Genomic DNA, 15,286 nt, shown 5'->3' with positions numbered 1-15,286 from the left:
TCCCGAGCATAATTAGATATTTTGGGCAAAAACTTTCCGTTTTTTTTTCCTCCGTTCGTTTATATCGATCATGTAATTAATCAAAAACTTTACCGGAAATGAATAATTTATTCGAAACTACGATTGAAGAGTTACAATCTTTACGATTATTTAAACATGTACATATATATATATCGATTGACAAAACCAAAAATTTCAAAATCTATATTGTTATCGACTAGATTAATATTCTTTGTAACTTCCTAAATGAAACTCGGCTTTTTCCTTCAAATACAGCATTTTATCGACCGTTTCCTTTCAAAATAAACTTTAAAATCTTCAACGCGTGCTTTTTTTTCCCCAAAAAATATACCCATTCCATTTTTAATATTTAATACTTTTTTTTTTTATTAATGTATTTAACCCTGGTAATGAAAATAAAAAGAATAATCCTCTTTGCACTTCCTATGTCAGTCGACATTTTCGAAAAGGTACCGCCCTCTGGCGGAGCTGTCGACAAGCCTTAGTCTTCGTGTTCGAGAAGCAAGGCAAGATAACCCGAACAATGGAGCCAGCGAAATGAGTTATTTTTTCATACGTTTTATCTTCTCGACAAGAATATTTTTAAATGGAACTACGGAATATTGATGAAAAAAAAAAACTAATAAAAATCAAATGAAAGTGTGACCCGCAGTTTTATTTTGTTTTTGTGAGACTTTGGCGTGGATTATTGGAAAATGTGACACGAAGTTAATTACAATGTGCTACAGCAGCGCCCTCATACGCAAACTATGAAACCTTATAATTGTTCGTGACATAGCTTTTATATCTTTTTCCTCCCAACACAGTTCCTTTCATGGTATTTTTTTTGCCCTCTCTTTTCTTTTTACGAACGTTGTTATCATAGGCCACACCAGATATAGAGTGACTTTAATGGATTGGTTTTTTTCTTTGATTCTTCTCAAGTTCTGTGGGAGAATATAGGTTCCTTTTATTTTTCCACACATGCTAAATATGATACACTTTGCAACACACAGAATTATTTCCCATTCTCCGAAGAGAAATGAGAACATTTCAACCTTCAGATGCCGTCGGGAAAAGAAACCCTGATTAATCAGATCAATAATTTATTTTGATTATTGATTGATTTAATCCATAACTTCGAACCTAAGTGGACAAAAATCAGATGTAATTATTACTGGACTGTGCAAGACAAGAAAACGTTCCGGAAATTTTAGGCATAGTCAACCCCGCTCAAAGGAATGCCATCTGTCCCCGCTAAATCTATGCGATTAAGCGGGTTATTCGATTAAAAGGAGAGTGCAATATTCAATTGTAAATTTTTGCGAAATTTTACTTTTTAACGATATTTAATGCATAGTATAGCGTTTTGATTAAATAAACTCAGTTTTATGATCAATAAACAATTATAATTAAGACTGTCTACGTTAGCATCATAAAATAAAACTGTCATTTAAAGTTACATAAAAATAAATCAATGTTAGTGAAAAATATAATAGAGGTACTGAAATATTATTTGGTCCCTTTCGAACAAATCTATAATTGAAGTTTGTTTCTATACCCGTATAATTCGTCAATTTGCCAGAGTTAGATTTTCCCTTTCATCAGAAACTTTCATGAGTTGCGTATTCTTTTCAAATACATTCAGAATGTTTTTTTATTATTTTTTCTTAGTAATTTTTTTCTTCTAATCCTCGAAACTTTAGAAATTCCAAATTAATGCACAATTTTAGTCGGGGATTTCTTAAATTTATTGTTTTCAAGATTCATTGTTTTTTCCGATTAATTCTGATTAATTTTTCCGATTAACTCAACCAACTCAAAATTATTCATTAGATTAAGCAATGATTATTCTACTTAAGAAAAAGACACATTGTACACTAATGTGTTAGGTTTCTGAAATTTTTTTTCTTATCAAAGCTAATAGCGCATCAAGAGGAGACCACAAGTCTCGACCACAAAACAAATCAATCTGTACTTTTTTTTTTGCATTCTAAATGATGTGTGAGTAAAGTCTAAGACGGATAAAACATCCTTCGTTTACTTCAGTGTATAATAATTGGCAGCAAAATTTTATTAATTTTCACACCTGTTTAGACCAACTAATGAACAGGAAGTCCATATTTAAGTGACCACCTATTATATCCTTACATTAACTGAAAAACGGAAATTCTATTTCAGCTAGTGGAACATTTCTCAAAAATAAGCACATTTTTTTTCATTTCAGTACCTCTTCTTTATGCAATTAAGCGGGAACATTAAACAACAAATATCCGTTTAAACGGGGAAGTTTAACATTAGTTTTATGTAAAATAATTTGGTTCCATTAAATTTTATTCGTATAAGCGAGTTATTCGATTATCCGATATGCAATTAAGCGGGGATGACTGTATTGCCTCAAAGTTGCTTAAGCCATAAATCTGTCAAGAAAAAGAAAAAATACTGGGGGAAAAAAATACACCATATATTTTTCTTAAAAAAAGTTATATGTATCATACAATTCAGAATTTCATTTTAAAATTCAACTTTATGCGCATGTATGTAAAACTTAAAAAAAAAACATCCAGCTAGTTCTTTTTTACAATAATTCTTAGTCTAAAACAGTGGTAACCAACTGGCTGCCCGCGGGGCACATCCAGCACGCCAAGCCTTTTTTTGTGGCTCGCGAACTAAAATATATTAGTTGTTATTTTTGCGGACAATTTTCGTAAAAAAATCTATATGGGTTTAAAGTACTTTTCTTCGTTTAAAAAAAGCTTAATTTCTTCGTTTCTGTGAAATTTAACATACCAACGACGGTGCAAAAAAATTTATTTCTCTGGTAAAAATCTACTTATTTAAATTTGTAATTCAATACTCTTGTTTTGTACAACTTGATAAAAATCTGACAGTAATATTTAATGTTCCTTCCAACATAAAAGTAAAATTTTGATAAAGTTGCGGCCCGCCATTTGACTGGTGTTTTTAATTGCGGTGCCCGGCCTCATGTAAGTTGCAAACCCCTGGTCTAAAATGTCTGTCTCCATTATTCAGAGCCAAACCCCGGATCACATCATTAAAAATTCCATTTCTCATAATGTGTTCGGTTTCAACAATTATCATAAAAGTTTTTTCTTTTCAGGCAATTTGACCTCAGAGGCAGGAACCATTTAAAATTGTTTATTTTCCATCTTCATTGAATGATTATGACTTAATTAGGGATCTTACAGCACCTTCTCTAGATAATATCTTACAATGAAAAATGCAGTGCCGTAGTTTTGTGTGTATTTTGGGATTCACTGATGTACTTCAATATTTAGAAAATGCTATAAAGAATTTGAATTTTGGCTCTGCTTGCCTCCTGTGAGACTATATCCTTGACCACGTGCAATGTGTACAATATATTTTCCTTGAAGCTAAACACATAAAGCTTATGCAATATGCTTTCCAATGCCAGCTCAGAATATCTATATTTTTATAATCATTATCAAAAATGCTTAAAAAAATCACATGTCGTTGTTGTCGTGGGCCTTTGAAGCAGAAGGGATGTGATTGTGATTGTTTTCCAGTGTCGCCATCTATGGCCAAGAATTCGACTTCAATCACACACATACGTCACACCCTTTTACAGGGCGGACCCATTTATACATCCATTCATTCATCCATAGATCGTAATTTATGAAACACTAGACCACATGCAAATCAAAAGTTAATTTGGTATAACTCCTGAACAGCGTATTAACATAAATTAAAAACATCTATATAAAAGCTATGACTCTATGTCTATACCTACAACTATATTTATAGCTATGTCTATGCCTATAACTCTATAAAAGCCACAACTCTATATCTGCATGTATGTTTGCTAATAACTGTCGAATGGGATAATCGATTTAGATGGGGGGTTCTTTTATTCAGCAGTCTGCAAATTTTCAAAGGATGATTTGTAAATAACCACGTGTTTGTAAACAATCATCGTTAAGTGGTTAGGGCACAATATTTAAAATACGAAGAACTTCCATTGACGAAAACCATAGTTATAGATTAAAATGTGCTCTCTCATGGAAACAAATTTTTTTTTCAAATTTAAAAAATAGAAGCAGATAAAACCACTAAAAAATATCTTTAATCCTCGCTTAATTTACAGTTCGGAAGTAAAACTTGATAGATCAAAATATGCAGGATAACATATGTTATCGAAATATTATGTGTCACCGTCAGTGGCAATGTTAAACATAAATATGCTTATTCGTCCAAACGGCATTACAATTTAATGGCTTTTAAATTTATTAAATTTTAATACAAAAACATTTTAATGCCAACTATTAATAACAATTGGTTAGTTGCACTTCAAGAAGAAAAAGAAGAAGACCTCCCATACCCACACATGTGACCTATGACGTCAACGCCAGCTTATCTTTATCAGCAAAATGGCTCACTAAAAGGTTGAAGTAAGTTTCTCGACATAAAGTTAGAAGGTTAATTGACTATAAGTTAATCAAATACAGAGGCGTATCACACATCGAATTAGGTGAAATATAATTCTTTATCGTCTACTTCTTTTACTTAACTTAGATTTATTATTTGTTTCTGTATTTTATTGTAACCATGATATATTTTTGCCTTGTCCACCTGGCAACAATGCATAATTAGTTTGTTTGTGTTCTACATGGTTTTGTTTCCGTTTCTGTGTTAATTCTCTGTGTGTTGTGAAAGAGTTGAAATCTTTGTTGTGAAATCTTATTGTGAAAGAGTTGAAATCTTTGAGAAAGAATTTTTGCGAAAGAATTTAGAATGTGTCACTTAAGAGAATTGATACTATCTGCCTTGGTAGACTCGAATTAGAATGGAAAGAACAGTTGCTAACGCAAACCAACCTAACGTTTCAACAACCAATCAGGGTCGAGATACCCACTCTACGTCTCTTACAGGTATACCATTAAAACAAAAGTATATGTATAGTAGCAGTTTGTTTACATAAATTAATCGCCTTTAACCATTCATTTCTGCCGAACTTGTAGCAGTTTGTTTCATCTTTTTTGCAACCCATGTGAGAGAAAAAATATCATCGAGAAATTTATAAATAAGTGTTCATGCTTATGACTACTTTCGTATTTGATAACTCAATTCCCGTCCATTGTGCCAATTTTGAAAAAGAACTAACAAAATATTCTGTTATTTATAATGAGATTGATAGATAGATTGTTTTAAATTTGTAGTAACTGGGTAGTTTGTAGTAAATTAATAGAAAACTGGGTATAGAAATTAATAAATTAGAATGTTTTAGAACTTCGCTACATATACGACATTTCATATTTTTTAAAACACCTTGTTAATTATGTTAACCCAATTTATCTCCCGCATTTAAATGTCACCGGGTAATGAAGAAAAATACGAACTCAATATAAACGTTTTTACTCCGTTGCTGAAGTCATTTTTTTTTAAACAGAATCTTAACCCGGATGTGGAATTTTTTTTTATAGTGACGTTATCGTTTGCACTTCTTTTAGAAAATGACAAGTTTTTCATTGGAAGATAGTGTGTCTTCTTTTACTTTTACTTAAAGCCCTTGTACAGCATAATTTTGTTGTTTACTTTTATATTTTTTTTTCTTATTGAAATTCACTGATATTCATTGTCTTTTGATGTTCTTTTATTATTATTTTTCGTAGTAAGAAAAAATGGCATTGCGAATTTTCATCAAAGTTCTAACTCTCCCCTTGTGGCATCATCTAACGGTAGATGATGCCATATTTTGTATTTTTATGTTCTTAAGAAATGAAGCATTGTTTTTAAATTTTCAGGAAGGAAGTTAGCTGGAGTTGGAAAGTTTTACCCAAGAACGAATATATATATATTTTTTTAAAGTTATTTTTTTTATTTATTATTCTTTTTTTTAATTTATTTTTTAAATAAAAGAAAATTTTCTTTTCCATAAGATTAAGCGTCGCAATTGAAAGGAATAAATATAAAATACCTATGCTTATTATTTTGCAATGCCTGAGTTAACACGCAGAAAACATAATATGTTTTGTAAAAATTTACGCTTTAATATGTGATTTATAACATTACTTTCTTGATTTTTGTTACCATCACAACATATAAATAATTCAAACCTATGTGTAAAATATTCGATAATCGTGTAGTAATACTTAAAGCGGACTTAGTATAATATATATATNTGTAAGCTTTTCAGTCATGTATAAAACATGTATGTATGTTTTTTATTTCATTAAAATATTTTGCCTCAAAACCCCGGAGTTCTTTTACCCTGTATTACCCTGTATAGACACCCTGTATAGCATAATAAATAAATGCAAAAAGAACAAAAAGAAAAAAAACAAGTGGAAAATTAAGAAAAACAACAAGTTATACTAACTACGCATAAGCTGCAAATGAATAGAACTCGTGAAATAAGTTCAAAATGTAGAGAAAACTTGGAAAAAATTACAGAACAAAGAAAAAAAGGGGGGAAAGAAAAATAATAAGAAACTGAAAAAAAAATTATCCGAAAAAAAGAGAAAAATTTATAAAAATCCGGAAAATAAAAGAATTTTCATGAACGCTTCATTGCGCGTTATAATGAGGTTCGATATATCGACGGCCGATCAACTGTGTTCTTAAAATTCAAGACAGAATGTGTGCAAATTAAGTCTGAATTCTAAGTAAAATCCATCTCGTTTTCATCTAAACATTTACATTTTTTTATTGCAATTTATCGTACGTTTGGCTGCAGATTTTGTACTATGCAAATTTTTAAACATTCTGAACATTGTGTTATCTTTTCAATTAATAGCGTGAACACAGCTGCATAACGGATATTGGGTAGTTGAAAACTCATTCTGAAACTTTCAAAGGAAATTTCTTGTTTACTGCCTCCATCTTGAATTGATTTAGTCGTTAACCATCACGAATGTTATCAGGTATACCTACCTTATCAGGAGGAGTGTTTTACAACCCATTTATAATAGGGTTTGTATATCAGGAATCTGATCTATTTTATCACGTTTCTCTTGTAACACGACCAACTAAAAGGCACGAAGAGAGATTGATAAAGAAAGCAATGAAAGCCGAATATGTAAAATTTTGTTCGTGGCGTCTGAATTGAAGAACGGCATCCCAAATACTTTTTTTTTAATCTTCTACTGTTTCGACATTATTTAATTTTTTCACTCCTAACTGATTAAAATATGTTAAGCTTAAAATGCGTAGGCCGGTGTACAGTTTGGTACTAGTAATTTTAAAATTTATTTCGACTATATTTAGAATGTTGATTTCAGATATGCAATTTAGTAGTACAGCACTGATAGAGGTTTATGCAATTATTGTTATAAGTCGCACACAATTAATAGCAGTAACAGATAGAAGATTATGCAAATATAACCTATCAGCTTTTGTTATTAATTGTGTGTCACTTATAACCATAAAACTGTTACGTTGAACCCCAATATCGATATTTTGTACCATCATAACAGTAAACAAATTTGCTGCAGCCTGCATAAGTTATTAAGTTGAACCCAGTTTCCTTTCGAATCTTACAAGAGTATTATAAATTTAATTGTCTGTGACTTATACCATAATACTGATAAGTTGAACCACAATACCGACATCTTGTACCGTCATAACAGTGTACAAATTTGCCGCACCCTTCATAAGTTGTTAAGTTGAACCCAGTTTCCGTTCGAATTGTACCAGAGTATCGTAAATTTAATTGTGTGTGACTTATAACCGTAATACTGATACGTTGAACCACAATACCGACATCTTGTACCGTCATAACAGTGTACAAATTTGCTGCAACCTTCATAAGTTGTTAAGTTGAACCCAGTTTCAGTTCGAATTGTACCCGAGTATCGTAAATTTAATTGCGTGTGACTTATAACCGTAATACTGATACGTTGAACCACAATATCGATATCTTGTACCGTCATAACAGTGTACAAATTTGCTGCAACCTTCATAAGTTGTTAAGTTGAACCCAGTTTCCGTTCGAATCGTACTAGAGTATCACAAATTTAATTGCGCGTGACTTATAACCATAATATTGATACGTTGAACCACAATATCGATATCTTGTACCATCATAACAGTGACAAATTTTCTGCAACCTTCATAAGTTGTTAAGTTGAATCCAGTTTCCGTTCGAATCGTACTAGAGTATCATAAATTTAATTGCGTGTGACTTATAACCATAATATTGATACGTTAAACCACAATATCGATATCTTGTACCATCATAAATTTGCTAGAACCTTCATAAGTTGTTAAGTTGAACCCAGATTCCATTCGAGTTGTACCAGAGTATCGTATATTTAGGAAGTGCGAAGATATGGCTCAAATGAGCACCATAGTGAGGTTGTAGCAAACTTGTACGATATTATGGTCTACCATGCTCCAAAATCTAAAATTCTGTATGTTTAGAGTTTTTGGTGGAGCTAAGTTGTGAAAGATGCTATTTTCACAGTCTCTCAAAACTTATAACGTTTGTTGCTAAATTGATTTAGGCTATATTTTGGTGCGTTGATTCTATGAGAAAGCAGTTTGTATGTTTTTTCCACAACCTCGATTTTTAAAATCTCGTCGTTGTTTTTGGAAATTCAGCAGTTGTTTGAGTAGATTCAGTGTTGCAACGCGTAAACTCTAAAATTGAAACGAAACGCTATACCAATATATAAAATGAGCATACCAAATAAAATTGGCATCAATTTAAATTATCGGATACCAGACACTTGTTACTTCTTTCATTTAATTACAAATGCCTCACATTTTGCAATTTATCTACTATAACGAATTTCCAAAAGCAAAGCTGATGGAAAGAAACTCTATACACATTAAAAATCAGCGAAACACATGACCAACATCAGCTGTTGTAAAAGATACAAGATTTTGTTCTTATGTGCATAAAGAAATAAAGCAGAAAAATGCAGTTAATAATTGATTCGGTGAATTTTACCTTTTTACAAATTTCTGTCAAAATCTGAAATAAATCCATCGAATAGTTCAGTAAGAGTTCATTACTTTTAATGAAAATAAAAATTATGTATTTTTATAGTGTCCTGTAGTGATCCCCAGAAGTGTTTTGCTCGGGCTTAGTTATTTGCAAAACCCTAATACGTCATCGGTAGCCACAGCAACACGAAGGGTGTGCGTGATCTTAGAGCAGATGCATTCCGTGCTCTTGTTAATTAATGTTTTGACCGTAAGCTGGACACTCGCACACCCATTTTCGATGACATCCGGGAAAGTTTTCGAACCTCGACCGAGACACCCACAGTTCAGAGAAAGATTGCGATCATGGATCATTTTAATAATGATCTACATGCATCTCAATTTAATTTCCATGGCCTTCCCAACAGGTATCCATTTTAACCTACAAAGGACTTTCGAAAGATTTTTTTGGACCTTTAATTTGAAGGAAAATGAAATCCTTGCTTATAATTTTTCTTTTGGAAAGTTCCACTTGGATATTTTTATAAATACGATAGAACGTGTGAGGTATTTTTAGGAGCTAGAGCAACAATTCCGTCAAAATGTTTACATTTTATTTTATTACCGTCGTTGAACAGCCGATCCAATTTTGGGTTTATAACTACTGATAATCAACTCTGTAGCCTTGTAATTTTGAACCCAATTCATAAGTCAAGGAAACTCCTGGATCAAGTATTGAAAGAAATTTGGAGGATTTTTTGATGGAACTAACCCGCATTTGCGTTACATAGAGATGAAAACCACAGAAAGCTCTCCGGTTAGCATGACGTCACGGGGACTCTAACCCATGATCCGTCTACCACTGAAGATATTTTACGTCAGCACTGTGGTCGATACAAGCTGGATGCGGAATTCCTATCGACAAGCCATCGCTGGGATTCGAACCCAGTTCACCACAGTGGAAGGCGAAAGCTCTATTCTCCATCACGGCTCAAAATGTTTGTATTAAAGATGCAAAAGTTGTATGTTTATAACGAGGTGAAATTTCTTGTGTGGCTTCAGGGCCAATTACTTTTCCTACTGCTTAATTGAGCAATAATATACAAAGAAGTGATAAAAATAGATGACGTTTTTATTCATTTCACAGAAAACGAACATCATTTCGCCTTTATTTCTTCTTAAAATATTATAATTTTATGTTTAAAAAAGCAAACACATTTGAGTGAATACCGGCCAAGTTATTTTCCTCCTTACAAAATATTCTTCCCCTCCAAATAATTGATCTGCTATTTTTAGGTATCTTGCAACACACTTAAAAAGAATGCGCCATTTGTTGACATGATATCTATCATGTCTCTTATATTACACTCAATTTTGTCAACATTCAACAAATATATTTGCTTATTATGACAGACACGCTATAAAGACGATTCAATTAGCTTATTGGGAATTGTCGTTACTAAATTTTAATTCGCAATTCAGAGAAGTGAAAGAAATAGCTGTATTATTCGAAGCTTCAGTGCGATTACACTATAATCACACTGGTGAGGCAGAATGGAATAGAATAGAATTGGACTGAAGCCTGCTCAAATGGAATAAAACGAGAATAAAAAATTAAAAACGATCTGTGAAAAATCAGAAATGATAACACATATTATGATAATTTTCTGTACATAAAATATCAATAAGCAATTACACTTAATTTAGTTGTTGCCGTTCCTCTTTAGAAAAGCAACAAAATCTGTGTTGTTGTTTTCGTCTACTGATGAAAAATTTTAAATGGCTCTCAATTCCATGGCTGTTTAGAAACTTTGAAGCTTGTTAAGTCATAATTAAGGCCCGGATTTTGATGACATTTGCATTTTTTTGCATTTTGGGGCATTTTTTGTCTTTTAGAGCATTTTTTAGATTTATAGGGCATTTTTCTTTAATTTTAGGGACGTATTTTGCATTTTAATACATTTTTTAAAGTTTTCTGTTAATTTTTTCCAATTTTTATTATTTTTTATCAATTTTCATTNCTGTTTAGAAACTTTGAAGCTTGTTAAGCCGTAATATACTTCAAATTTTCTTCAATTTTAAACCATATTTTCGGGAAAATTTATACTATTTGAATTTGACTTCCCGAGGCTAATTTACTTGATAGGAATTATGGATCAATTTGACATCCTATTGAGGTAACTTAGTACGATATTATGATTCGAGGTACTGATGTTATGGTTGCTATTTTTGCATCTGCTGTGAGCTTTCAAGTGTTACTCATAACTGTTTGGTCACTTTTAGCCAATCTAAACCCAGGGCTGTCTACTCTTATTTTGAAAATGGCGCAAAACATCAATATTGAGAAAAACAACGTTTTTGTGAAAATGAAAAACATTTGTGGTCTAATTTTTAAATATTTAAAAACTTACTCCAATGCTGCATTACCTGCACTCATAAAAATTTGCAAAAACTGAGAATGCGCCAGGGATTTCGATAATTTTCATCTAGGTGGAAAAATGAAGCCAAATTGGTGATTTTTAAAAAGTTTATTACTTTTTGAAATATATAAGTTATTTCTCTGATCTAAAACCCAGATAATTATTCACGGCAAAATTATATATATAGTTTAAAATCATCGCATTTCTTCAAGTTCAAGGCATTTAAACTATGGCTTTTTCGTTTTCCTTAGCGACAGAGATTCGAAAAACAGCGTTAACCCCTTCCTTCTCGCTCCCGTGAAAATGACGGGGTGAGGTTTCGCCCTCTATTTCTCGCTCCCGTGATATTGAAGGGTTTGGAGTAGTAACGTGCCAATAAGAATAAAACTAATTCATTTCTTTTGCCCTGAAAACATTTTATTTATCACTTTACACACCTGATGGCAGTACCAGGATATTTTTAAGGTAATTGTAGATAGTTAGTTTATTTTAAACTAGATGTCAGCACTAATCAAATACGTAATACAAATACAAAAGCAAAAAAAATTGGCACTTTTATGACCGTTTTCTTGAAAATTAGCAGATCGTTAAGGGGTTAAGAAGCGGTTTTCATGGTATTCGAGGAATTCTTAAATACTGCAGCAATTCATAAGAAAACCTTGGAAAAAAAAATTTTCCATTGGAAAAAGAATTACTGTATTTTACTGTAAGTATTGTCCATTTATGTGAGAAGCTACGTGCAGAATTAATTTTTTCAGACAGATTGTCAGGTGCAGGTACAGTTAAATAAAGATTAACTTACCTGGGGGTGAGGAATTCTGTGCTGTGACTGAAGGTCTTTCTCTGGAGGGAAGAGTTGATTCGGATGCTGTATGAAAAGAAACCTCAACATTAGTTTCGAAAGACAACAAACCTCAACATATAATTCAAAGTGCCTCTCCTTAAAATACCACCTCAACATAAAATTTAAAGTGCCTCTCCTTAAAATAAAGCCTCTATATAAGATTTAAAGTACCTGTTCTTAAAATACCAATAATATACCTTAATATAGAATTTAAAGTGGCTATCCTTAAAATACCAACTCAATATAAAATTTGAAGTGCCTATTCTTAAAGCACCACCTTAACATAAAATTTAAAGAAATCATCCTCCAACTATTATAGCTAGTTAAAATTTAAAGTGCCTATCCTTAAAATACCACCTTAACATAGAATTTAAAGTGCCTATCCTTGAAATACCGACTCAATATAAAATTTTAAGTGCCTATCCTTAAAATGCCTCCTTAACGTAAAGTTTAAAATGCCTCTCCTTAAAATACCACCTCAGTGTAAAATTTAAAATGCCAATTCTTAAAACGCCATCTTAACATAAAACTTTAAGGATACATCCTCAAACTACCCTATCAAATTAAAACTTAAAATGCCACCCTAACATAGAATTTTAAGTGCCTATCCTTAAAATGCCACCTTGAAATATATTTTAAAGTGCCCATCCCGATGTTGCCGCGACTCAAAAAGCATAATGTGACATTAGACGACGCTTGTACGATTTGAGAGAATTTTTAAAACGGGGCACCTCAAATATTTCTAACCTTGCAGGCTTTTTACACGAAAAATTATCGTACGCAGGCAAAAAAGGAAAAAAGACGGTAGTAAAATTAAAGTTAAATAGTCGAACTGCTTATCTCACTTGGAAACTCATTCATTTAATTATTTTCATTTAATTATTTTTATTTATTTATTTATTTATTTATTTTGAACTCATTTGATTGAGGAAATTTTTTTTAAACTGAAGAGAATTCAATTTCTTTATAATTTTACGAGTTGTTAAATCGGATTTAGTGTCATTGGTATCGACTCAAAATAAAATTTTATTTTATTTAATATTTTATAGCCGTCGTTGAGCAGCCGACCCAAATTTGCGTTTATTACTACTAGTGTACAACTCCGTAGCCTTGTAATTTTGAACCCAATCCAGAAGACAAGGAATCTCCACGATCAAGTATTGGGATAAAATTGTCTTCCATTTTTGATGGAACTAACTCTAATTTGCGTTACATGGAGAGGAAGACCACGAGAACCTCCCGTGGTTAGTCTGACGGCAAAGGGGACTCTAACCCATGATCCGTCTACCAATGAGAATATTTTTCGTCAGCACTGTGGTTGGGCGAGCCGGGAGCGGAATTCGCATCGACCAGACATAGCTGAGATACGAACTCAGTTCACCTCATTGGGAGGTGAATGCTCTATCCCCTGAACCACCACGGCTCTAATCGGAACGTTATTTTATTTTATAACCGTCGTTGAACAGCCGACCCAATTTTGTATTTACGACTACTAAACTTCAACTCCATAGCCTTGTAATTTCGAACCAATCCAGAAGACAAGGTAGCTCCTGGATCAGTATCCCCCAGAGGTATGATTTGTGACGGGTTCGTGGAGGACTTTGTGACTCGACAGATGTAGCGTGCATTAGTCACCATTTACTACACGGGGAACAGTTGCAATTATACGATGGGATTTTATTTGACCAAAACGCTCACATACGTGCCTGTAATCTCTCGCATTGCGTAATCGCATTGCCCGATAAATGTCCAAAATATGTCCGATTCTTAATGTCCGTCAAAAATGTGTCTCTTAAGCAATTGAAATAACAAATTTGGCAAGTGAATTAAACATATGTATATATGTATATAATTTCTTAAATCAACGAATTGTCTTCCTTCTTTTGTAAATTTTATTTATATAAAAAAAGTACATTTCCGTTTCATGAGCAGCAATAAAATATCCAAACTAGCATTTACGACAATGATGTAAAATTAATACTGGTTAAAGATACTATTGGTATTGTTGTATTATGTAGGTACTACTGGTGTTGTGGCAGTACATTATACGTACTGTAATAATAGATACCTAGTTATACTAATAGGTACTTAGGTTCTGTAACAGGTTTTTAGTTTTTAATAACCCTTTCCGAGTATATTTTTAATACGTCTCATCTTTGATCATAAGTCATAATTACATAAAGTCCCTGGTCGAATTATTAGACGAACTTTAAGATTCTATTTGAAATCTTAATTATCAGGTGATACTATACAGCTTTATTGCTTTTATGTGACAGACACCGATTTGACTTGTTAACGGTCGTGTATCAGTTGGTTAAATTAGACGATATATAATATAAATTCGACGATTGATTAAATTAGACGTTATATTATATAAATATAGAATAATTATTATATCAGGTATTACATTAGTATATTGAAATATTTAGACCAAATTATTAGACGTATTGTATTTTTCTTAATAATGACATGTTTGCAGGAGTTTATATGCAATACTTTTATATTTAAACATACATGTAATGGGTTTTTATGCAGGAGATTTTTTTACATATTCCTACTTGTATTTATTTTTAACGTATTGCACTACAATGTTAACCAATTGATACACTAACGTAGACAAATGCAAACCGGTTGTTTCAGTCAGGTAAAAGCAATAAAGTTGTATAATATCACCAGATAATTAAGATTTTTGCATAGAATCTTATAATGGATCTAATAATTTGACCAGGGAGTCACACCCACTAAATATTTTGCCAACCGATAGTTATTTTGACAACCGATGTCGTTATAGAGAGACTCATCTATATAGTTTCAGTTTCGAAATTGGTCGATATAGCAGTTATAAGTTTAGAAACACTACCCATACTAGTTGATGATATATTTCATTTATTACATCTGCTACACTGTTAAAATTTTCATTCTGAAATTATGGTAAAATAACTGGCAGCTGCCGATTAACCATAAAGTTTACGGTAAGGAACATTTTTTTCCTTTATGGTTTCGAAGCCATTTATGAAAAGTATGGTTTTAAGACCATGAATACAAAACAATACGGTTTTTTAACCATTTACTACTAGAATTTTTCGAAAACGTGAAAACAAATGATAATTATTTA

The 15,286-nt window shown here is 32.1% G+C and overlaps 1 protein-coding gene across 1 annotated transcript in view; it reads right to left on the bottom strand.

Annotated features, from left to right (window-relative positions):
• LOC107441842 (Friend leukemia integration 1 transcription factor) overlaps positions 1–15,286 on the bottom strand; it is a 179,708-nt gene that overhangs the window by 125,651 nt on the left and 38,771 nt on the right. The window contains exon 4 of the mRNA XM_071177879.1: positions 12,130–12,195. Within this exon, the coding sequence (XP_071033980.1) occupies positions 12,130–12,195 (66 nt within the window). The remainder of the gene's footprint in view (positions 1–12,129; positions 12,196–15,286) is intronic.

This window comes from Parasteatoda tepidariorum, chromosome 2, assembly GCF_043381705.1.
Source record: "Parasteatoda tepidariorum isolate YZ-2023 chromosome 2, CAS_Ptep_4.0, whole genome shotgun sequence".
Taxonomy (NCBI): Eukaryota; Metazoa; Arthropoda; class Arachnida; order Araneae; family Theridiidae; genus Parasteatoda; species Parasteatoda tepidariorum.
This window is presented reverse-complemented; position numbering and strand designations above follow the sequence as displayed.